A 25,883-nucleotide genomic window follows, 5' to 3' on the forward strand; every position below is an offset into this window, starting at 1 on the left:
ATACAATATTTTAAAAGTTTCCAGGGAAAAAGAATAGTTTCTAGGCTTTCTAAAGTTTATTTTTAAACATATTTTATTTGTAAGTAACCCACCATGGGGCTCAAACTTACAGCCCTGAGATCAAGAGCTGCATGCTCTACCTACTAAGCCAGTCAAGTGCTCCTAGAGGTGTTGTTGTTGTTGTTTTTGTTTTAATAAAGCTACTCTAAATCTTTGTGGTTTTTTTCCTCTTAATGGCCCAACTTGACCATTTTTTGAAAACAAAAATCACTTCATGATCTACTCATTTCCTCTTATTTTCTGCTAGAATATGGAACTTAATAATAATAAGTGATCCAAAGTTTAAAAATACCTTAAAAGAAAGACTAGAAGGGAAGATGTCTGATCTTACTGGGAAGGTCTTTTAAAACAACAGAGTAAAACTACTATATAAGCCTAACTGGGAAGGAGACAAGTTTGAATTAATTTAGAAGAAACTGAAAGTGAAAAATAATACATGCTAATATATGACAAATATAATGACAAAAAACGTCTTCCAAATTGGCCATCTCCAAAGTTCTAAGAGAATAAATAATATCTGTAGCCAAAGCCATGAGTTATTTGTATATATAACAAAAAATTTTGCCCTAAGGATCTACATATAGATGTATAGGGTTTAGTATGGGGGTACAAAAACTGCTAAGAAGTCAGGCTGGAAGAGAGCACTTGGGTGACTCAGTTGGTTGAGTATCTGACACTTGATTTTGGCTCAGGTCATGATCTCAGGCTCCTGGGATTCAGAACAGAGCTGGGCTCCCTACTCAGTGGGGGAGTCTCCTTCAGGATACTCTCTCCCCTTCTACCCTTTAGGATTCTCTCTGTCTCATATAAATAAATCTTTTTTTTTTTTTTTAAAGTCAGGCTGTAAGTATTTATCCTGGCATGAAAATATAAAATCTTCTCTGAAATTAAATACAGAGGGAATAAGTCCTTGAACAATCTTATCCTAGGCACAGTTATTTTTACTAAAAGCAGAGAATGTACATTATTTGGAAAACATCTACAAGAATATTTAGGATTGTCAGCGGTGGGTGGAAGCAGAAGCAAGGGTCATAAAAGCAAACAGACCAAAAGACTGACAAATGATTGAGAGAGAGAAAATGGGGAGGCTGGCCAGGCTAGTTTCAAGACTGTGGACAACAAGGGAGAGGTATATAAAATGGAATGAGTTTGTAACTAAATAAATGACTGAAAATAAATATAGTAGTCTGCATATTAAAGAGATTCCTAATAATTCTATTTCTTGCTAGATCTGAAGATTTAAAGTAGCTAATTAGAACTAAAATTTTGGCTAGGCAAAGAAGGTGTTCCGTGTGCTCCAGATGTGTCATTAGAAGGAATGATGAAGAGCACCATCTAGTGGTTTTTCTGGTGGTGAAGAACTCATGCCTAGAAGTCCAGGGTCTTAGAAGTTTTGACTTTCAGACTTATATTGTTACATGTGATTGGGAGCAATGGGATGTAAGCCTTTAGGACCAAATGTCCCATATAATGGCATCCAGTATACTATAAAATGAGACGTTAAAATATTGTTCTATGGTATATATCCACGTGATTCTCCCTGAATCCTTTTATTTGGAGATACAGTTCTTTTTTCAAGGTTAGAATTAGAGGCCCTGAGGTCAAAGCCATACACACACACACACACACACACACACACACACACACACACAGTATCTATAAAGAGGCTTCATCCATTTTTGTAAGTGGGCTAAGGCTTTATTCAAAATGAAAAAGACCAAACACCTGGGTGGTTCAGTGGTTGAGCATCTGCCTTCCGCTCAGGGCGCGTGATCCTGGGGTCCTGGGATGGAGTGCCACATCGGGATCCCCACTGGGAGCCTGTTTCTCCCTCTCCCTCTGCCTATGTCTCTGCCTCTCTCTGTGTCTCTCATGAATAAATAAAAATCTTAAAAACAAAACAAAACAAAAAAACAAGACCAAGGCCTTTACTTTTTTTTTTTAAGATTTTATTTATTTTTTCATGAGAGACACAGAAAGAGAGGCAGAGACACAGGCAGAGGGAGGAGAAGCAGGCTCCATGCAAGGAGCTCAACGTGGGAATCCAGGATCACGCCCTGAGCCAAAGGCAGACGCTCAACTGCTGAGCCACCCAGGCGTCCCAAGACCAAGGCCTTTACATCTAGAGATTCACCTATTCCTCAATAACTCACCACTGAAACAGAGACCAGTACTCTTAAACTTGGAGCTTTTCTAATATCTATGGATTTAAGATGTTAAACTCTTAGGAGTGGATAATCTCATCTGGATATTTATACAGAATGTATGGGAAAGGATTCTAGATCTATTTTTGGGTACTTCAACTCTTTCTGATTGCCCAATGCTCTGGAAATATTCTGTATTTTGTTAGTGATGTAAAAGATTTCTGAGACACCTTTATAAAAACCTAAGAGGACATTTTGATCTTTTCCGCTATGTATTTGCATTTACAAGGAAGCAATATTGGGGCCCAATACATAACAATGTGTTTAATAAGCATAAAACAAAATCACACATTAAGATTTAGAACATCTGCTTCACACCAAGTGTGGCAAATGCTCTTCTAACTAAGAAGCAATTTCTCTTGAAGTTATACAAAGTCTATTATAGGATCAAAGGTTCCATGCAGTTTTCAGAGGTGGCTACATTTGCAATTCCAAATGCATGCCTTCCTGACTTCTCTAATCAGGTAGCTATAGTAGCATTTTGATTATATGGTCAAGTTAATCAAAAGTATCCGCTTTATTCATGCATAGACTCTACCTTGTATTCTTAATCTATACAGCTTTTTATTTAAATTAGGTCTATTTCTTATACTTACTCAAAGTACCCTATACTTCTATAGAATTTAACAATTTACAGTCATATTTACTAGTGCAATTATCTAATGATTGTTTCCCCTGGGCTTAAACCCAAAGACAGTGACAACCTTTTCTGTTTACCACTATATTGCTTAAATACCAAACACATAATAGATAAGAAGGAATTAATTAATGTATGAATTCAAAGCCCCACTTCTGTTTGCCTTAAAAATTTTACTGCCTCCCAATCATAAACTAGCATGCACCTTGGAAATTATCAATTCCATATCCCATATTTACAGGAAAAACAGAGGCTTCTCGATTGCTGAATGGTTTGTCCAAAGCCACTTGCCCAAAATACAGGCAGTCAGGATTAGAACCATCATTTCAGCTTCCTGACATATGTTCAGATCATCTTAAGACTGATTTGAAAGAAATTTTTTAAGAAGTTTACATAAAGGGGCACCTGGCTGGTTCAGTCAGTGGAATGTGTGTCTCTTGATCTCAGGATTGAATTCAAGCCCACACTGGGTGTAGAGATTACTTTAAAAATAAAATAAAATCTTAAAAAAAAGTTCTACCTAAGTTCATATGATTCTACATTCCTGAACTCAGACATTCTTTTTTTTTTTTTTTTTTTAAGATTTTATCCATCTATTCATGAGAGATACAGAGAGAGAGAAGCAGGGACACAGGCAAAGGGAGAAGCAGGCTCCATGCAGGGAGCCCGATGCAGGACTCGATCCCGGGTCTCCAGGATCAGGCCCCGGGCCAAAGGCAGGCGCTAAACAACTGAGTCACCCAGGGATCCCCATTCATGAACTCAGACCTTCTATCAAGTTTCACCTACTATGGGTTAAAAAAGAAAACGATCCAAAGAAAAATGACCAAAGGGTAGTAAAAAAACAATCCCCTAAGAATATATTAAAGAAACTTTAACTCTTTAAAACAGGTATGATTTAAGGGGTTATTTAAACATAGTTATCTATCAAATATGAGAAGAATTTTTATAAATGATCTATTATGTCTGCATCAAAATCTTAAACAGTCCTGAGTTGGCCTTAACTTTTTGACAACAAAGGCAGAACTCTAGAAGAGACAATTGTAAATTATAGAGACTTCCTGATTAATTTGTTCATTTTTCAACAAGTATGCTGTAAACATAGCATTCTATGAGGTGCCTACAATTATAAATTCTATGTTGAATATTATTATCTATCCTGGAAGTTAAATCTTTTTCTTCTCTCTTTGTCCCCCTTCCCTTTCCTTCCTCTCTCTCTCCCTCTTCTCTCCCTTTTCACACCTGCCTCCAGTCCCCGAATCATGAGATGCATTCTCTAGGTCTCATCTGTGTGATTCTAACCACCTTAATCGTATCAAATTGTACCCTTACTTACTCAATAATTTTATGTATTTTCTCCTCCAAAATGTCTGCAATCCAACCTCTTCTCTTCATGACCACTGCCCAAAGTCAAGCTCTTTTTATCCTTCACAAAAAAGTTCTATAATCTTTATCAGGTTTGCCTACTTGCAGTATCTCATTTCAGTTCAATTTCCACCTGACACAGAGTTAACTTTCTATGACAGATTTCATCATATTATAGTCCTGACTAAAAAGTTAAAGCGGTGGGCAGCCCAGGTGGCCCAGCGGTTTAGTGCCACCTTCAGACCAGGGAGGGCATGATCCGAGACCCGGGATGGAGTCCCATGTTTGGTTCCCTGCATGGAGCCTGCTTCTCCCTCTGCCTGTGTCTCTGCCTCTCTCTCTCTCTCTCTCTCTCTGTGTGTCTCTTGTGAGTAAATAAATAAAATATTAAAAAAAAAAGTTAAACTGGCTATTGCTCATTAAATAAAGTTCAAGCATTAGGAGTCTAACTTTTTCCAGTCATATCTTGTAATGCTTTCATCATGCATCTTGTAGTTGAGCCACAGAAGACTGAAGAATCCCCAAACATTCTCTCACCATAGTGCTTTTGTCTAGGTCATTCCCTCTACTCAGAATGCCCTTCCCTGCTTTTGATTAAATCTTATCCATCCTTTAAGGCCCAGTTCAAATTTCACTTCGATTACAGTCAATCTTCTCAACCCCATGGAATAAAGAGTTGTTCCCTCTCTACTACAAGTAATATATAATGAGTTGTTATTTAAAAAAAGAACTGTTATGTTCTAGTATAGTTATTTACATGTCTGCCTCTTCCCAACCAACCAGACTATGAGATCTTTGAAGCTTGTTTCAACCTGGATTTCCCTGTATATACCAGATAATAGGTTCTCATTAAACATTTAAATAAATGAATCTTCCTATGAATCATTTGACCTTACATGGGAAAAATTCAGTTGCAGACTGAAATTTTAGCTTAAGCCAGTTTAACTTACAAGTATGTGTGTCATAAGGAATACCAGCAAAAATTGTTTAAAAAAACAAGTGCGCACATAGATGGATCAGTGCTAATTCTTTCGCCATCAGAAAAATAAAACAAAAACTAAAAGTACATGGTTGAATGTCAGAAACAAAATTATTTCCATCTACCCATCTTCCCAACTTCAGTGAGATGTCCTTTCCATTTCTACCTGTAGATTGACATTCTAAGGCCTAAAAAAATATATGTATAATGTTTTCACAAAGCAATGATGATGGAAAAATAAACATTCTGCTTTCTGATCAAACCCAATTAAAGGAAAAATCTAACTTAGAATAAAGGCCATTTTTTAAAAAGTTTTTAATTTATTTATGAGAGAGAGAAAGTACATGTAGGGGGAGGAGCAGAGCGAGAGGGAGAAGCAGACTCCCTGCCAAGCAGGGAGCCTGACATGGGGCACGATCCCAGGACCCTGAGATCATGACCTGAGCTGAAGACAGACTCTTAACTGACTGAGCCACCTCATAATAAAGGTCATTCTTTAAAAAAAAAAAAAAAAAAAAAGGTCATTCTTGATGTTAATATTTCATGTTCATCTCCTATTGCTTAAATTCGTTGACTTAAGCCTTTCTTAACTTGCCCAGGATCTGTGGTGGTTCATGGTCTCTAATTCCTAACCCCTGCTACCTGATTTCCTTGGACTCGGATCTCTTGTGAGTATAACACAGACTAGTAAGATTTTATGTTAATCTCAAGAATGAGTCACAGTCTTTTAAGTAATGATTTCTGGGCCTCTTGAAGAGAAAGTAATTATTATGAAACAATATGAGTTTATAAAGAATCAGAGTAATAATTTTCTTCTTTTAAAGGGTAGACTGATTGATAAGAAAAATCTAATGGCCATTATTATGCCCATATGCCAGCAAGGCATCTGACAAACTTGCCTATTACTTTGAACAAAACCATGAACTAGATTCAATTAGGGAATTAGTAACTGGCTGAAAAAAAAACTCTTAAGATACGCATAAAATTCTGAATAATGGATCTAAGTCAATACAAAGGGAAAGTCCGTATAATGTGGTACTCAAACTTTACCCATAAAATTCTGAATAATGGATCTAAGTCAATACAAAGGGAAAGTCCATATAATGTGGTACTCAAACTTTACGGTGCATCAAAATCACCTTGGGTGTCTGGTGCCCAGAGTTCCCAATTCAGCAGATGAGACCCAAGAATTCACATTTCTAACAAGTTCCCAGGTCCTCATCTGAGGATCAGGTTTTGAGAACCACTGATTTACTCTATCTCATGATATAGATATAAGGTTGTGTTCAATGTTTTGCTAGTAACCCTGTTAAATATGTAAAAAGCATGATTATAAATCTGCAGTTGATATTAAATTTTGATATAAAAAGACCTCAATAGATTAGTTGTGAAACAAATCTTAAATTTACAGGATAGATGCCTGGGTGGCTCAGCAGTTAAGCATCTGCCTTCCACTCAGGGCATGATCCTGGAGTCCTGGGATCGAGTTCCACATCAGGCTCCCTGCATGGAGCCTGCTCCTCCCTCTGTCTATGTCTCTCCCCCCTCCCCCTCTCTCTGTGTCTTTCATGAATAAATAAATAAAATCTTTTTTAAAAATTTACTATGGATAACTTTAAAATCTCAAAACAAAAACCAACTATACAAATATAGGATAAGATAAACAGAGCTTAACAATTACAATCACATGCACACACACAAGAGACAAAGATACACAGGTTTTAGAAGACTACAGCTTCAATGATTTGAGAATATACTCTAGTAACCAAAAAAGGTAATAATAGTTTGGGCTTTGGTAATAAAGTATAGGCTATGGAACAATGTATTTGATAATTCAACTGCAGATTATACTGGTTGCCCCATACCTGAGTATCTCTGTAGTCAACTTTGGATATTAGACATTAAACAGAAGGTAGTCAAACCAGTTTATTCAAAGAAGAACTATGGATCTAAAATCACATCACATGAGAACAGTAAGAGGAATTGTTGATGTCTGGCCTTCAGATGAGTTGGAAGGATATAAGAGCAGTTTTCATATATTTGGTTTTCATCCATAATTGCTTATGGATGAAAATTTGTTTTCCTCTGTATGACCCTAAGCAGAACTGCCACATACAGACTGCATCAGACATCTTACTACATATGGGTCTCTAGCTGAGGAGAAGAGAGGGTCGCAAGAGAAGGGCTGACATCTAGACTACATTTCACTTGATAAACCATGTGAGGGGGGTTGAGTCCACCTGAAAAAAAGGTGAACTTTTTCTAATTCATATAAAACAGACAACTCTAAATGGCTTTTTCCTTTTAGTAGGGACACCATTTCTAATTTGCACAAAGGCAGTGGTGACTATAGCTAAGGTAGAACTAGCTAAATAAAGAGAAGTTTAGAGAAAGTGATTTCACCTCATTGGAAGAAATTGATAGAGTGATACATTATATGGAAACACATTTTCTGAAGAGTAGTTAATCCCCAAATTGGATGTTCAAGTACTAGCTGGACAACTACTTGGCACGGTTATTTAGAGAGGATTTCAAGGCAGAGGAGTATGTATATGTTTATTATCAGGTAAGTGGTGAAACTCAATGATCTTTTAGCTTTTAGGACTCTACATTTGAATTATCTACCTATCTTCTCCATATCCCAGTTGATTCCTGTGGTATTCAGACCCTTCTCTTCACAAATTTATGATGCATTTTGGCCTTCCTCCTACCTAGCCAAATTCCTCTTCTCCTTTCCCTGCTCCAAAATATAGAAAGCATACATGCTGCATCAATACTGAAAATAAACTTTGTATTTTAAAAAACTGCTTTCAGGGTGCCAGGCTGGCTCAGTTGGTAGAGCATGCAACTCTTTATCTCCGGGTTGTGGGTTAGAGCTCCACACTGGGTATAGAGACTACTGAAAAATAAAACCTTAAATTAAAAAAAAAAAAAAAAAAAAAAAGGAAAGGAAAAAAAAATCCAGATTAAAAAAAATAAAAATACTATTTATTTTATTTTATTTTTTTTAGATTTATTTATGATAGACAGAGAGAGAGAGAGAGAGAGGGGCAGAGACACAGGAGGAGGGAGAAGCAGGCTCCATGCCGGGAGCCCAATGTGGGACTTGATCCCGGGACTCCAGGATCGCGTTAAACTGCTGAGCCACCCAGGGATCCCCAAAAATACTATTTAAAATAAGATGCAAATTTAATTCTCTAAAAATATTCAATAAAAAAAGCTAAGTTTCATTTTTAAGTGATTTATGAATCAGTCACTAAATTCATGATAGGGGGTAGAGTTCTTTTGCACCAGAAAGATAGTGGAATAAACATGGAAAATATAATATTGGTTTACATTTCTTCAGTTAGTACCGAATGCATGATACTATATTAAGTGAGTAATGATTAAATAATAACATGATAAGTATTAAGGAGCAGAGTGAATCGTAAGCATAACCTTAAAGGAAGCTGAGTTATCTTATGTGGTTTTCTTTGAATCCTGGTCTCTCCCTTCCCATATCTATAGTGCCTAAACCTTGGCTCCCATCAGGCTAATAAGGTTTACCCTTCTTGTACTTAAACCTAGATTTCCTGAGTTATGGCTCATCCTTAGGACCTTTCTTTTCTTGGTTTCTTCCAAGAGAATAGTGCTTCAAAAAAAAAATCAGCATTTTAAAAGCAGCCTTTAATAACTCCACCCAAATAAGTTAACTAAAGGTAGAAACTATCTATGGAAGGATAGAGAAGCAAAGATTTTGTTGAGCACAGCTAGACTAGCCTTTTATGGAGAGGGAAGACAACACAGAAGATCTAGATACCTAGAGCTGACTAGCCAAACAGTAATTTCCATTTTTGAACAAAACACCTGAGAAGATACAACCAAATGCCAATAAAGTATTCAGCCACCTAATTATTTTGAAAACACATTAACGATGTAATAATACAAAATACCTCAAGCAATATTTATGTAAGATGTTTACATTGTAATGTCATACTGTAATGATCTTATTAAGACAAACTTTATAGAACTTACCAAGAAAAATCAGTTTCAAACTATTTATAGAATGGAATAACAATTATTTTGAGCTTAGAAATTTGTAAAAAAAAAAAAAGTATTATTTTGATAAATATTTAAAAAATAAAAAATACCACTTTTAAATGATAGCTGTATTTTGAGAAAGATATATAATAAAGGGCTTTCTTTTCTTTTTTTCTTCCCTCCCCTCCCCTTCCCTTCCTTTCCTTTCCTTTAACCAAACTAGCTAATAAAGGTTTTCTAACGAGAGGAAACAGAAATGCTTCCTAGGAAAAGAAAATAAGTCCTCTTCCCTAAGGAAAAACTAACTTTCTTTTCCTTTGTAAATAAGCATTTCTTTTTTTTTTTTGTTTAAGAAATAGGTAAGTTTTTAAAAACTTTGGACTTATTGTTTTGCTCAGCAAACTGATCTTGATCAAATAGCTTAGATAACTATTCATTTTAATATGAACTCTGTTTTCCCTAGTAGAATGCCTTATACACAGTGGACAGATATTTTATATTTGTTGAAAAATTACCAGTCACTCTTGCTTCAGTTCCAAGTCGCTGATATTTTCAATGTCTTTCATACAGAATATATTATTGTAATATTTGTCTCAGACAGACATTTTATAATCCTTCTTGTCCCCCACTGATTTTCAATTTATCAACAGTGGTGCCTGACTCCATTGTCAACCAGGGATTTTCATCATTTAATTATTTAAAGAGCTATAACTTAATGGTGATAAAACCCACATCCAGAAGTATATATTACAAAGCTAATAACCAAACAGCATATCCAGTTTTGAAGCAGACTGGCTAATGTCTGCTCATCTCTTACCTAAAGAAAACAGAATGGAATTACAGAGAGATTATAGAATCTGCTCAGCTCTTACCTAAAGAAAACAGTGAAAAAAAATAGCAAAGGTAAAGGCTTAAGAAATTGAGGGGGAATGAGAACCAAAAATTCAGAATTCAAAAGAAGCTTTGTTTGGAATGCAGGGTCCTAAAATTATCCCTGCAGCAAGTATCCAAAAAGATACCTATCCAGAAAGTAAGTTGACAAAGTTAGAATGATTTCAGCCATTGATGACCAGTATTTAGAGCGTCCTGGCAAGAATGACCAGAAAAAGGAATAAGGAGAAAAATGAATCATCTTTTCAATTATCCCAGTCTGTATAGAACCACTTCAGTGCTTCTGGAGTGCTAGAGCTCTTAAATTGAAACTGAGATATTTTTCTTGAAAGAAACTGCTTCAAAGGCTGAAAATTTCACTGATTCAGGTCTTTTCTCTCTTTTCTGAGTCATTCTTTTATGTGCCATTTTTTTCCCATATAATTTAAATACAGATTCCTAGAAATGCATGAGATTTAATAAGGTACTTACATTCACACTGTATGACATCTAAATTAAACTGCTGAACAGCTCCCATGCTTATCTGTTTTAACTCACTGTCCAATAGCATCTGCATTAAGGATGTTGACAGATGCTGGCAGGCTGACATGCAAGCAGTCTGAGCAACTTTCCCCTGTTTAAAACAAATATTAAAACCAAAACATAAATAAATAAACAAACATAGAAATACACCACAAAGTATCAGAAAAATTCTATATCTGACATTCTTTTTATTGTCTTCTTGGGGGTACAACAGTGATCAACTGGCCTTTCTATTTCTGTATTCTAAGCAGCTATACTTTTTAGCATAAGAATTAAAAATTATATTCTTGTTTACTTGTCCTTCTTAGAACATAAATATCATTAAAGTTCTAATTGTACCCAGGAAAATCAAAAGACAAGTAAAAAATCCATGAATTATTATGTTAGATCTCTTGAAATGTCCCAAGTATTTTTAAAAATGCACATTAAAATATGACATTTATGACATAAAATAATTATATTGACAGAACATTTTATTCATATGATGTTCTTTAAGCTCTGCTTTATATAACCAAGTCAGAATAAAGTTAATAAGCAATATAATTTATTTTCATTTAAACTGTACCTAAATTAAAAATTTATTTGGAATCATAAGTTCTTCTAGTTAGAACACTGGTTTGTAGCATAGCTTCAATTAGCTGGAGGGGAGGGGAGCTTGCCTACCAATATGATTTCAAAATCATCTACAGATCTACATTTAGTTTTTAAATCATCTGATTATTTAGAAATGTGGTTAAATAACTACAAATACTTGTGTTTTTCTTTCACTATATATAACATTATAAAATATTTTATACTACAGTAAGCTCCTAAAAACTACATAAATTTTCACTGATAGTCTTAAGGCTATATTTTCTTAAAAATTATAATTTCTAGTATTTAGCCTCTAGATTACAAAGCTGAATCACACAACATCACTTTTAGTATAAACTGTTAATCTAAACGGATTCTGTATTCCAATTAAAAGCTTAAAATATTATAAAGACTCTCTCATGTACAGTTTTCTAGTGTAATACTGCTCCTAGTATTGCTCTCTTCAACCTACAACCATGTGATTTGGTGATGGATTGACTTCTGTGATAGGATTCAAAGATCTATAAATATGGTCAGAAATAGTGACTTTTGGAAAATGTGTCATGTTTTGCCTCATTTGCATTAATAAATATTTACTCAATGCTATTTGATAATTATGTTTTTTACTACTTTCAAAAAGGCCAATAAAGCTACAAAATGATGTAAAAACCTAAACATAAATGTTTCACTAAATTGGTACAGAAATATTTACAGAGTTGATCTGTTAGAAAAGAACATAACTATATTTTTAAGATGTTTATTAGAACATTTGTTCATTAAACTACACATTTAAAGTCAGACTAGAAATGAAGCAGCTTTTATGAATATGTCTTTAGCTTTCAGAAACTTAGCAGTGAAAAACTATCTGAAATGGAATCTTAATTTCTTAATCAAAAACTTTAGAGATAAAAGCCAATGCAAACAATATATTTGACAGATACTGATGAACTGCCAAAAAAGAATGTAACAAACAATGCAAAACCCAGCATGCTTCAAGATCCCTCAAACCCAAGAGGAATTAGTCTGGGAGACATGCAGCTCCATTCCTCAAGCACCATATCAATATGAATGGGAGGGGGACAAAAACATAGAAAAAGGAGAAATCAATGACATGTCATTTAATTACATATAGTAGGCTTGAAAAATACTTAATGGAAATGTAATTTTGACCTAATGGAACAACTACTGCATTTTAGTTTCATGTACTTCTCCATCCAATCAGCTCCATGTCCTACTTACGTTGCCCCTGTAATATACCAACTGCAAAAGATTAATAAATTGCCCCCTATAATTATTATTATATTCATTTCAAAAGTAAACACACTGCACAATTTTAGTAATATAATTTTAAGGTGGTCTTTAAAATTCAACATGGGTTCAGATGCTAGAAGTGACTATATAACCACAGTACTGGAGCCAAAAATGATGGTAAGAGTACAGAAATACAGACTGTTCCATAATCTTGGTGGAAATAGGTAATGAAAACACACACACACACACACACACACACACACACATACACATGTGTGCGCGAGCAAATTTAGCTTTTTGTTTAAACAACATATATGATAATAAAACCCTAACACCAAATTTCTTCTGAAATGCATATTAAATACAGGCTTATTGTTCTCAAAGACATAAGATTAAAATATTTCTTATATTTTATAAATTTTCAAATGAAAAAAAATTTTTCAAATGAAATAAAGTCTTTCTAAAGCCCAAAATTAAAGTTAATATCAAAGGTTTGAATTCTTTAAATATTTAAAAAGTTATATTCTATAAAATAATACATTTTTAACATGTTTACTTCCTATCTATAAAATATGCACAAATATCCTTAAGTCCATCTATGACTTATATTTAGAAAATTTTTAAGTTTCAAATATTTGCACATCCAAAAAACACCTTCGGCAATTCATTTCTGATGCCTATAGCCCTTGGCACACTTTGGTATAACCAGAACACCCCTTTCTGAACATTATTATTACTATTATTGTGGACATTCTTAATATTATCATTTTCTAGAACAAAAGTAATCTAAGTGCGTTTGCAACTATCTTTAAAAACTAGCCTTTTTCATTAGAAATGCTGTTTTTTAACAAACAAAACCAAAATAATGAATATATTTCAAGCACGTAGGAATTTCTGCAGCCTTCATCTGAAAAATTAATTGCAACTACTATTAACATTTTCTTTCTCTTTAACACAAAGTTCAATAAGTAAAAACACCTGCCAAACTTTTAAAGGTAACTCCTTTTTTACCCTCCTCTAACATTTTGCTGAAAAACAACTTGCAAAGAGAGAAAACCCTTAGACAAACTTCTTAGATTTCAAAGGAACTTGTAAAAGAGAATCTGCTGACATATTAGATCCTTTTTGCATTACCCCAAAGCTTTTCTTCTAAGAACAATTGTGGTAAGGAGACATTTGGCTCCTAGGAAATTCCCAAAGGGTCAACCATATGCATCCTTCCATGGCACCTTCACAGTGCTGCTTTCTAGATCCATGTCTCAAAAGCAGCTTTCATCATTTACTTGTGTGTCAGTCAATATGATTTATGGACTGCATTCAACAAAGTCAAAGCATATAGAATGAGAAATATGACTACAATCTGCTAATTTGTTTTGTATTGAGCCACTTAAGAGTCAAAGACCTGATGTCAGACTGAGACCAGCAACACAATTAACCAGTCGGTGACAGATTCATCCATCCTCCCTGCCAGGCTGTGCCAATCAAAGACAGCATGAGGCGACATTTGGTGAAATCAGTAAGAAAACTCATTCTCTAAGCAACCTATGTGAGACCTTGATTGACACTTTTTGAATTTAGTTTGTGGAACACAGCCACTCTCTACCCTATAGTCCCTCACTGCAAGCTGTGAAATAAAGCTTTTAATGCCAATCACAGGAACAATAAACCACAAACCACTAACCCTCAGTTTAAAAGGACTCAAGAAAACACATCTGTTTGTATGTCAAGCCAAATTTCTAAAATAATTTACTATTATAGATTAGGATAAAGATACTCCATTTCCTTTGAAACACCACAAAATGACATGGTAACAAAAATACAACAGATTTTATTAGATTTTGGCTCAAAACTGTTTTGGTTTCAAAGTAATATTTTGATAGACCTACTCATAACAATAGAAGAAATGTAGAATACTTAAAAACTAATTTGACACATTTAAATTTTCATTTGAAGTTTTCATTTCTGTCTCACCATTCTCTTATTTCAAAGATCTAATAAAAAAAGAAAGGTTTGATTTCAACAGTAATTATTTGAAACCATTTTTCAATACTGCTTTCATTCTTTCTCAACCACATTTAACATAAAAATGTGCTCTTGAAATCACAACCATTCTTTCTGCATTGGTCTCCCTTCCTTAATGATCCCAGGAGAATCCACTTTACTTTATTTATATTCCCACAAAAGGTCAACTTTGCACAATAAACTACTTTTTTATTTAAGTAAAAAGAAATATATAGACTCAAAAATATTGTGCATTGCATTTATTATTCTTTAAATTGGTAACAGATTTTGCTTTAAAAGGTTATGTAACTCTTGTCAGAAAAATCTGGAAAACAAATAAAACCATGGTCAATTTGAATATTAAATCTAACACTGGCAAAAGAACTTATTAATTAATTCTGATTCTGTACGGTGTTTTACAATTATTTGTTATTAATTTTTTAAGCTATTTAAATTAAAGTGGTATAATAGCACCATAATATTCAGACTCACTGCCTCTCAGTTTGCTACATAAATTCCACTTAAGACGATGAAATAGTGTTTCCAGAGTTAAAGCAAAAGAGAAAGGGAAGCATTGATGAACTGGTCAGTCTCCCAAAGGCCAACAATGTATTTAGCCTTTTTTAAGACAAATAGTTTGACTAAGAGAGTGAGGTCTTTCATCAAATGTGAAGTAAACACTAAAATTAGAAATAATTTCCTAACTGATATATGAAAAAAGATGCCTAGTTAAAAAGTAGGTATTTTAACTTATGAAATTTATTATACCTTCTGTTTTTATATAAAAACCATTACAGTAAAAAAAAACATTAGAGTTTTATTATATAAAACTACATCTTGCTCTTATGTTAATTAATTTTTAATTTAAATTATTTTAATAATATGTTTAAAAGTCCTGATTAAATAAGTCAGGAAAAAACATACCTAAAACATTAGTATAAAATATGAAAATTTCCCTAAAATGACTTCACAAATGCACAAAGATTCTCTTTTCTAGTAAAATAGGCTTCTGGCTGAACACTCTAACACTGACATATGTAACACTGAAATGTCTCATTCCCAATACAGAATGGATGAGTTATAAAGGTTTAAATATCAAGATGAATTCCTTCAGTGAGTTTTAATAACAATTTTAACACTATCTTGAAGATAGATTTTTGAGATTATGCCAAAAGCATTCATAGGTCTATCGAAATACACAAATACACCCAACTCTAAACACCTTCAACATTCTCCAAAATACCTCTTTGAGACTTCTATATTCCTCTCATACTCTTTCTGTCCCTACCTAAAGTAGCTTTAACCCCACAAGAAGTGGTTACCACATCAGTAAACCATAATCTCTGCAGTGAAGTATAAATTCACATTCTCCCCTTTCAGGCTTTTCTCCTAAAAATTCCCAATCATAAGGATATGAGATTAACATAAATGCGTGCTCCCGGAGACATGGGGACACACACGTGCATACAGATTAAATAGAACACAATTATCTTAAAGTCAAGAAAAAAATTTCCCCAAACTGGGAAAATTTTAGGACAGCTATAATATATGGCAATTTCTCTTTCACTCAAAACTTCCTTATTCCAACCACTGGGCTCATCAAATTTTGGTGGCCTTTTAATTTTTTTTTTTAATCTTTTGAACATGGCCTTAGATGACATGTAATATCCAGATTTTTAGCTTTCTGTAAGTATCACTGTTGATGTTATGGCAGGTCCATGCTATCTTCCAATTTGTTTTACCTTTAATAGGTGGAAAGAGAATGCAAAGACAAGCAAAGCAAAGTCTAGAAGAAGTCAAGGTTTTAAAGAAATGCCTCTGCTTCCAAGCAATTGAGAATATCAGAAATCAAGATAAAATGGTGAAAGCTGCATGCACTTTTGCCCAGACTGACAAGAAGAGGAAGCTAGTTTATGTTGTGTGGAAGCTGACAGGCATTATTCCTCTTTTTTTTTTAAGATTTTATTTATTCACTCATGAGAGACACAGAGAGAGAGAGGCTGAGACACAGGCAGAGAGAGAAGCAGGCTCCATGCAGGGAGCCCGATGTGGGACTTGATGCCAGGACTCAGGGATCATGACCTGGACCTGAGCCAAAGGCAGATGCTCGACCACTGAGCCACCCAGGTCTCCCTGTTCCTCTTATATCTACTTGTTAATAGAAAATTGGGCAGTTAGGCATATGTTAAGTAGGGAAGCAATAAAATATTAGGGCTCTATAAGTTTCCTCACTTGGCAATTATAAGAAAAGCAGGGGAAGTTAAAGATGAGCTGTAATTTTCCCTGTGGTGACTGATTACTATGGCTAAGTCACAGAAATAAGAGTGAAATACTGGAGCATCCCAAGAACGGTTCTAAAAGCAACAGCTCTCTGATAGCAGAGTCATATCCTCATTTCTTTACATAAGCATCCAGCTTAGAGTATTAAGGCTATTTAATCATTAAAATGTACTACAGTTTGCAATCCCAGTACAAATTAAAATTTGCAAAGAAGTTGCCAGAATCACTAATACGTTAGACAATATAAATACTTTCCAGATGATAGTAAAATGGACAAATGTCACTCAAGCCAAATGACTCTCTTATTAATATATGTAGGCAGGTAGCTGACATATCATAAATGCTGCCATATATATAAAGTATAGTGCAAAGCAGGCCTTTGTTATTCAAGGATTGAAATTTAGGCTTCAACCTTTTAAGAATTTCAGAGTCCAGTACAAGTAGGGCTTCATTTGCTGAGGCACATATTTGAATAACATGCTCTATGAAATGGGTATGGGGGGTATCTATCACTCAGAGACTGAATACAAAGTCCCAACCTCCCAATTCAGTGTGGCTCTGCTGTCTTCTGTTAGTTGACATGGATAAAATAACTCTTATTGAAGTCTATACTTTTCAGTTATATTTCACAGCATTTTCTGAAAGAAATTACATGGCATAGCAGTATCCTCAAATTTGAAAATTCTCAAAGTTTTGGGGTATACTCACCCAGAATGTCAAGGACTTCCTGAATAAGTAATTTCACAGGGCTGTCCTAGAATGTGGGAATGGGGTTTGGGTAGATACTTTTAGATTCACTTCCAGTTGAGGAATGGGATTTTTAAGAGTAAGGGAGAGGAATCAAGTGGAGGGAGGATATAGATTTTAAAAAGACAAAACCTATACAAAGTGGGAGGGAGTGATCAAGGTAAGTTATCTAATTACCTTTTTTTTTTTTCTAGAGACCATCTTGCAAATGACATTCAGCAATACTCAGAGTAAAGAGTAAGTCCTTACAGATATCTACAGTAGGCCTTTGCCAACTGCTCTCTTCTTGTTTCCAAAGAACTGACAGAGGTTTTAATCTCAGTGCTACATTTAACATACCAATTTTCATAAGTAAAAGATCTAAAAGAACATGACAGCTTTCCTACAATGCCTAAAGTCTCCTGAATGAAAGAAAAGGAAGAGATTAAAATGTTGCTCATTTTCTGAATTCATTCCCTATATTTCATATTTGTCTGAACATGTTCCTTTGGTGGGATTTCCCAAAGTTCAATCTTCTTCCCTTCATATATAGCACCTTACATAAGTTTTTTATAAATATATATCACCATGGTGGTCTGATGAATTTTGTTATCTCTGACCTGCTAACATACTGTAAATATAAATGCACCAAGGCTGTTCTACCTCTCCCATCAGCTCTATCTTCACCCTTTTCCTTTCCTGGTAGGCTCCATACAGAGAAGAAAAAAAAGAAAAACAGGCTCTTTGGCATCACTGGATAGAGGCTTAGACAGGAAACTTCCAACTCCATCTGTGCTACCATTTCCTATCTTTCTCTTTAGAGGATCTGACTTCCTTTTTTGCTGCCTTTGTTTGCTCATAAAACATAATTCAAGCTCAATCTCTTAACCACATATTTTAGTCCCTAAATAGGAAAAAACATACCAAAAAAGAAGGAAGAATAATAAATTTAAGTTAAAATTAATTAATTTAATTTATTTTAATTTATCTAAATATGTAAATGGATGTAAATATCATCCCATTTCAACTATTGTCCATTTAACTTTGGGGAAAAATTATCTTCTATATTTTTCTTTCCATTGTGGGATACAGGTTTAAAGGGGAAGATACCATTTGCATTCCTAGATACCATTTACCATTCCTATCTGCAAAAATTCAATTAACTTTCTTAACATGAATTCTCTGTTGCCACCTGGTAGTAAAACTGCCAGACACTGCATTTTCATTTGTTTTTAGTACTGATTCTTCCTGTTCAGAATGGTACCTTGCTCATAAAGCCATCACCAATGATACAGTCTATTTCACTGATAGCTGTTAAAGAGTAAAGTTACAGAATCTTTTTAAGTGTGCATATGTATATATCTGTATACATATACATACATTTGGTCTATGGACTGATAATAATCCATTCTAATTATTTTCATTTATATCTCCCTGATCTGTTACTTACTGGTCAGGTCTTAGAGTTCTCTCCTAATCCATAAGCTTTTTACTAAATCTCTCACGTGTTTCCTTCTAAACTAAAAGCCTTTTATCACTACTACTTCTTCCAATTATGCCCTGAATCAAAATGCTGTTTCCTACAACCTTTGACAGCAGGAAATATTTAACTGTGCTATGCTATACACACACACACACACACACACACACACACACAGAATACAACTTAATGCAATTAAATCTCTCACCATGATGCTGGCTAGCATCAATTTAATGAAAGGATTAAAGTTATAAAATTCAACTATGTTCATTTTCAACTAAAAAGTGATTTTTTTTTCTTTCAATTAACTTGCAGTAGTGACAATCACTTAACTTTTATTACATTAACAAAAAGCTTAAGAAAAAACCTAAGAGGGCCAGGGCTGGCTCATTTGGTGGAGCATGTTAACTCCTAATCTCAGGGTCATGAGTTCAGATCCCATGTTGGGTGTAAAGCTTACTTAAAAAACTACAAATTAAAAAAATAAAAAGCCTAAGAAAAAATACAAATTCTATTTCTAAGAGTGGGCTGACTGTTTTCAGTTTTTTCATTTATATTCTCTCTCAAAGTTCTTTAATTATCTCCAGTGCACTAATGTACCATTACTGGTTTGTACTTTTTAAAAATATTTTATTTATTTATTTATTCATGAGACACACACACACACAGAGGGAGGCAGAGACACAGGCAGAGAGAGAAGCAAGCTCCATGCAGGGAGCCTGACATGGGACTCAATCCCGGTCTCCAGGATCAGGCCCTGGGCTGAAGGTGGCACTAAACCGCTGAGCCACCCGGGCTGCCCTGGTTTGTACTTAATTGAATTAATTTTTTATAAAGTATGGAAAAGAATAACAAAAATGTCATTAGACATTTATCATTAGTTCATTTATCACCAAAGAACTATCTCATATAAGTAATTTTTTCAAAACACTGAATATTTAAGTGTCAAACATTTTAAAATTTCTCATGCCAATTAATATAAACCTGATCCTCAAATCTATCCCTGCCTTCATAAATAGAGGACAAGAAACAATCTGAGGGGCTTTTTTGGACAGCAGAATCAGTATCACTTCTGAACATGACTTCTGTATTTTGAACATGTGTATGATTTATCTGCTGGAAACCTGTAAACAAGCTTTCGAAGTACTTAACACAAATGAAGAAAAGGCTGAAGTGAAAGCCTGAGGATCTGTCTCTTCAGTGTTTTTAGTGCTGGGAATTCACAACCATTATTTTGGTACTCTCAGGTCTTTTATTTTGCTTAAATCACTACGCAATTTACAGGTGTGAAAAGAGTTGTAATTTGAATTATTATGTTATTCTTTCATGGAGATGTGCAAGGAAAGAGTAAACAGACAAATATCTTTAATCAGTACTGACACCACCTGTACTAAATAAATTTCATACAGACATTTTCCAAATTTTTTCCTGTGAATAAGACTATAAACTTTCTCTTCAAAACTAGAAAGTATTGTGTACTTCACAAATAAATTTGATTCAAAAATTCTGATTCTTGAAGTATATTTTTTACACTCAATGCATACAAGAAAATGATTTTTATAACAGTCTATTTCTTTACTATTTCATTCTTGTTAACTTAAAAAATACTTATCAAGCACTTCTTCTGTGTAAAATATTGTTTAGGTGCTACAGAAGATACAATGAGTGGATAATAGTTCCTGACATAAAGGGATTAAATTCTAATAGTGGAAAGAAGGCAAGTCTTCAAACAGCTATAGTAATATGACAAAATATAAACAGTAATGTAAAAGTGGGACAAAGTATCCACATATGGTTAAGTGGAATTAGCAAATGCTTTGGGAAGAGCGTTAGTATTACAGATGCTTTGGGAAGTGAGTCAGTATTTTTACAGTTATAAATGAAGCCAAGGTAGAAAATGAAAGATCCAGGACACAATGAATTTTCTACTTGGAATACCCATGTTGAGCAATGGTCAGGAAATACGCTGACATAACTTCTTTTCATTAGCCTGTAAAATTTCTACTTTAGATAAGCAAGAGACTCTGAAGCTTTTCAACAGGGAAATATGATTAGATTGTGCTCTAGAAAGAATAATCTGGCACTGGTATGTATGATGAACTGAAGTGAGGAGAGACTACTGGCAGACACTAATCAGAAAGCAATTATAATAAAATCTGAATTTCAATAATAGGAATAGGAACAGAAATGTTAGAAACATTTAGATTCCAAAAGCTAATTGAGATTTTTTTTTTAAGGTAACAGTTTTTAATATCTGCACACTCAGAAAATACTTATGAGCTTTTATTTTGGCCCTTAAGAGCTCACAACTGGAGGTGGAATGAAGCAAGAAACACAGTAAAATGCAAAATATGATGAAGTAATGAAAAAATATAAAAACTAAGGCAATTCAGGAGAGCAGTACTGGGTTTGGAGTGAAAAAGAAAAATCTGCACTAGGTCATGAATCATACTTGGTTACGTACCAAGATAGATTTCTACAAGTGGAGTTTGGGAAAGGTCTGTAGAGAAAAGGCACTCAGGAAAAGCATAAATAGTCTTATAAGTAATAATAATAACTAATATTTTTGAGTGTTTATTATATGCCAGGCACTTTTCTAAATATTTTATGTATACTACCTCATTTAACCTTCACAAAAGTCTATAGGGCATGTACTCTTATTGATCTCATTTTACAGATGAGGAAAATATCTGCAAATTGTGCCCTGTCATGCATGAGGTGACCAGAGAGGCTTCCCAAAGCACTGCACTCACCACAGATGCACCATAATACTAACTTTCGCAATCAAGTGCCAGAGAATCCCCGACTGCTTCACCAAAATAAATACTGTTTGTTGCCTTCAAATGCGGTTTTCCACACAACTACAATCATATGAAAAATACTGCCCAAATAATTAGGATTTACTATTAATACCTAAGGAGAGAAAAATAAGCCTGCAGGAAGTTCACTATTATCTAATTTACATGCTAGCTTTGGCTTGTATTTACTTACCGTCATGGCTGCATGATCACTGCTGTTAGTCTGAGAAGGAAGTCAGCCAGGCAATCAAATAAAAAAGGAAAATGTATTCCAATAGCAGTAGAAGCAGTGTTTAAAAGTAGCAAAATACACTACAAAACAAGCAAGCTGGCTCTGTGTTTGCTATAATTTAAAGGCAGTAATTTATTACATAAATGTGATCATTTTATTTTGAAGATTTGTATGTGAATTTTTACATCAATACCAATCAGATAAATCCTCCTCCAAACTTGTTTACCTAATCAAGTAGTTAGTATTAAAATACCAAGAACTTTACCAGTTTTAACTTTTTTTTACTGTTTAAGTTTTAAAAATTATCTAATTTACTTCTAAAATTCTGATAATAAACTATATAATATTTAAGCATTATTTTTTTAAGAAAAAGATATTTACCCTGAAACATGGATTTAACCTTATTATATTAGGTCAATGAAATTCAAAATCTATTTATTAGTGGCAGCCCAACATCCGATATAGCCTACATTGAAGGTGCCCCTCTGTGTGGGAAGCTGTCCTCTTCACCAAACACCCAATGAGTTAAACACACACACACATACACACACACAAACAGTAATAGAGGAATAGCCAGCTCGATCATCCTAATTAACCCTAGTAAGCAGTGGACTGGCAACTGTGTTAGCCAGACAACTCACCCTTCTGGAAGACTGGACTAGACTCCAGATAATCTCTAAGTCCTTTCTAGATTTAACTTCCAATAAAAGTCAATAAAAGTCTGGCAACAACATTTAACATGAATGCCATGTAAGTCATAGGACTTGGTATGCTTTCATCATAGTTCACATCATATCATTTTTATGACTTATGGGCAAAAAATCAGATCAATGTGATTCATTACCATTACATATATTTAAAATTAATATCCAAATAAGGAAAACCAATTTGTAAGCATATATATACAATATACAGTTATGTTTTCACTTGATAAGCACTAAAGCGTATTCAATGCTGCCTGTATTATGATTTTAAAACTACAATCTGTATTTTCTATATAATTCTTTCTGGTGTCACATGAAAGAGAGGGTGATTAAAACCTCTGATTGTACAGATGACTATTAAAATTCTCCTTTACAATTTTCAGTCACGTAAAAGGACATGTAAACCCATATATCTAACTCAGAAGAAAGTTTGAACCAAAGAATAAAGAACATAAAAGGGTAGGGCTTAAAGAGAAAATAAGGTGCCAGAATAAATAAATCTATGTTAGGTTGGGACTTTACAACTGTATGAAATAATGATACTCAGAAACATAGTATTATATATAAGGACCCTAGAGATGACTTAATCCAATCATTTTACTTCAAAGAGAAGGAAGCAGGTTGTTCAGAATCAAGATGGTAGACTAAGTTAATGTCTTTGCTTCCCATCTGCCCTGAGATAGAAGTGAAATAAAAAGCACAGAATTGCAAAAAAGGAATAAATGTTTAAGAGTGGAGAAAATGAAAATGCTTGGGGAATTCATAAAGAGATTATTTCTGGAAGACAGAAAGTAGATGAAACAAAGAAGAGAAAGATACTGCCCATTATTTGCTAACAGGGAACTACAGTGGACCTGAGAGTCAGCTGTGTATGAGAGGTCCAGAGATGAGATGTGTGAGAGAGGACAGAAATGAGAAATGAGATGGAAAAATAAGGAAGGTAATTAATGATTTCTCAAACTATGCCAATGATCCCTTACCTACAGAGCAGAGGCAATTTACATAATGAAAGAACATTTAGAGGAGAGCTGAGGCTTCTGGCATAGGTGGAAGGGATGAGGAAGAGAGGGAAAAAGAGCTCTGCTCATTCTGGCATGGAGTGATAATAATGGAAAGAGAGGCAGAGAAGGCTACATAATTTATGAAGCTCAGTACAAAAGGTAAATGTGGGGCCCTTTGTTGAAAAATTATTAATAATTGCAAGAAAACAACAGCTGAGCACCAAATCACATGCAGGAGCCTTCTAAACTCTAGATCCCCTGCAACTGCATAGGTCCCACATACATGAAGTTGGCCCTGAAGAGATGAGGCCACAATCTCATGATTAGCTCCATACCTGCTCACTCCAAGGTAAAGAATCCTAGGCAAAATGATCCTCTATCTTTAAAAAATTCCCAGTCAATTCCTACTCAGGGGAATTGAGTAGGTCAGTTGACCAAGAAAAGGGTATGTACACAGTAGCAAAGTAAACTCATATCAGCTCTCTGTGCCTTCTTTATTAAAAGAGAATAAGCAAAATAAAGAACAAAAAAATCTATTCAAGGGTAATACAGATAATTTAAGAAACTGAAAATACCCATCAAAAACACCCCACAAAATCCTCTAATACTCATGAAGATTTGAAAGACAATATATTCATTTTTTTAAAGAACAGTACTTTGTGACAAAGGAACACTTAAAAACAGAAGTGGTTCCTTAAAAAATTTAAATTAACAAAATATTTTATAGAAGCATTGAAAAATAAAATTGGGAAAGTCTCCTAAAACACAGAACAAAAAAAGATAAAAGATAAAAAGAATCAATCTGGGAAATCAAACATCTAACTAAATGAGTCCAGAAAAGAGAAGATAAGAATTGGAGGGAACAAAGTTATCTAAAAAATAATAGATTACAATCTTCCTACACTGAAAAAGGAAACACAGTTTTTGTAGGAGGGCTGCTAAGTAAAGAGATAAGTGACTAAAATAAAAGCCCACATTTCCACACATCCCCATGACATTTCAGAATATTAAGAATGAAAAAACAGATCCTAAAACCTGAATGCCAAAAGACAATGGAGAAATGCCATGAAAAATATCAGGGAAAAAGCTAGTCAAACTAGAATTATATAGAAAAAACAAATCCTAAAACCTAAATGCCAAAAGACAATGGAGAAATGCCATGAAAAATATCAGAGAAAAAGCTAGTCAAACTAGAATTATATAACCAGCTAAACTATCAAGCATGAGGACAGAAGACACTGCAATATGCAAGGATTTAAATAGGAGGAAGTCATAAGGCAGTTTAGTAAAACCAATCAGTGAAGAAATAAAAACATGCAGAATCCAGGACACAGTTCCCTACCCAAAGAGCAGAGAAAGAAAACACCAGGTTAATAGCTACACACCAATTCCAGCAATTCCAGACAGCAACTGGTCCAATTAAAATTAGAGACAAAGGCTTCTGTAGTTATCAAAAGATAGTAGATAAAGAACTAATAAAGCAAAGGGTTGGGAAGCTCATATCTTTGTCTTACATAGAATTAAGATACGGACTAAAGTAGAAGGAACAAGAAAATAGGAGTATAAATATTTATGCATGCGTATCTTTCATAGCAGAGAATCACTAGATAGTCTGTATCTTTTAAGATAACCACCAGAAGAAATAAAAACATACATTAAAAAATGGCAGTCTGGGAAAGTGGGACTGGGTATGAGGAAAGAGTGAGGAAGGAGCTACTTTCCATCCCAAACTATTCTGGACTATTTGACTTATTTCTATGTACATGTATTAACAAAACAACCTTTATTTTAGGCTCTATGAAACAATACAGATATTAACAAATTGACCCAGAGGTTAAACGATTTATCTATTTTCACAGCACTAATTAGAAGAATCTGGCCCAGACCCCAAATCTTAAAATTTTCAATATAGTGCTGCATCTTCAGAAAAAATTTTTTAAGAAGAGAATAATTTTTTTTAAGTGAGTTCTACATCCATGTGGGACTTGAACCTAAGACCTCAAGATCAAGACTCATATGCTCTACACACTGAGCCAGCCAGGTGCCCCAAGGAGAGAATGACTTTTCAAGTTACATTACATAACATACATAACATATAAATTTACATTACATAACAGAACAGTTCTGTTCCTGACCAAATTATCTTCATTTATTATTGC

The 25,883-nt window shown here is 34.2% G+C and overlaps 1 protein-coding gene and 1 long non-coding RNA gene across 14 annotated transcripts in view; one reads left to right on the forward strand and one right to left on the reverse strand.

The window, feature by feature from the left end:
* Positions 1 to 25,883, reverse strand: part of EXOC6 (exocyst complex component 6) — a 224,396-nt gene that overhangs the window by 45,769 nt on the left and 152,744 nt on the right. For all 13 annotated transcript variants that reach the window (XM_077878373.1, XM_077878370.1, XM_077878372.1 and 10 more), the window contains one exon: positions 10,628 to 10,769. In XM_077878373.1, coding sequence (XP_077734499.1) covers positions 10,628 to 10,769 — 142 coding nt within the window. The remainder of the gene's footprint in view (positions 1 to 10,627; positions 10,770 to 25,883) is intronic.
* The window catches only part of LOC144301396 (uncharacterized), a 29,309-nt gene continuing 8,268 nt past the window's right edge, over positions 4,843 to 25,883 (forward strand). The window contains exons 1-3 of the long non-coding RNA XR_013368222.1: positions 4,843 to 4,962; positions 5,845 to 5,913; positions 17,725 to 17,767. This is a non-coding gene — a long non-coding RNA (uncharacterized LOC144301396). The remainder of the gene's footprint in view (positions 4,963 to 5,844; positions 5,914 to 17,724; positions 17,768 to 25,883) is intronic.

The sequence above is a fragment of the Canis aureus genome, chromosome 29, assembly GCF_053574225.1.
Source record: "Canis aureus isolate CA01 chromosome 29, VMU_Caureus_v.1.0, whole genome shotgun sequence".
In the NCBI taxonomy this organism is placed as follows: Eukaryota; Metazoa; Chordata; class Mammalia; order Carnivora; family Canidae; genus Canis; species Canis aureus.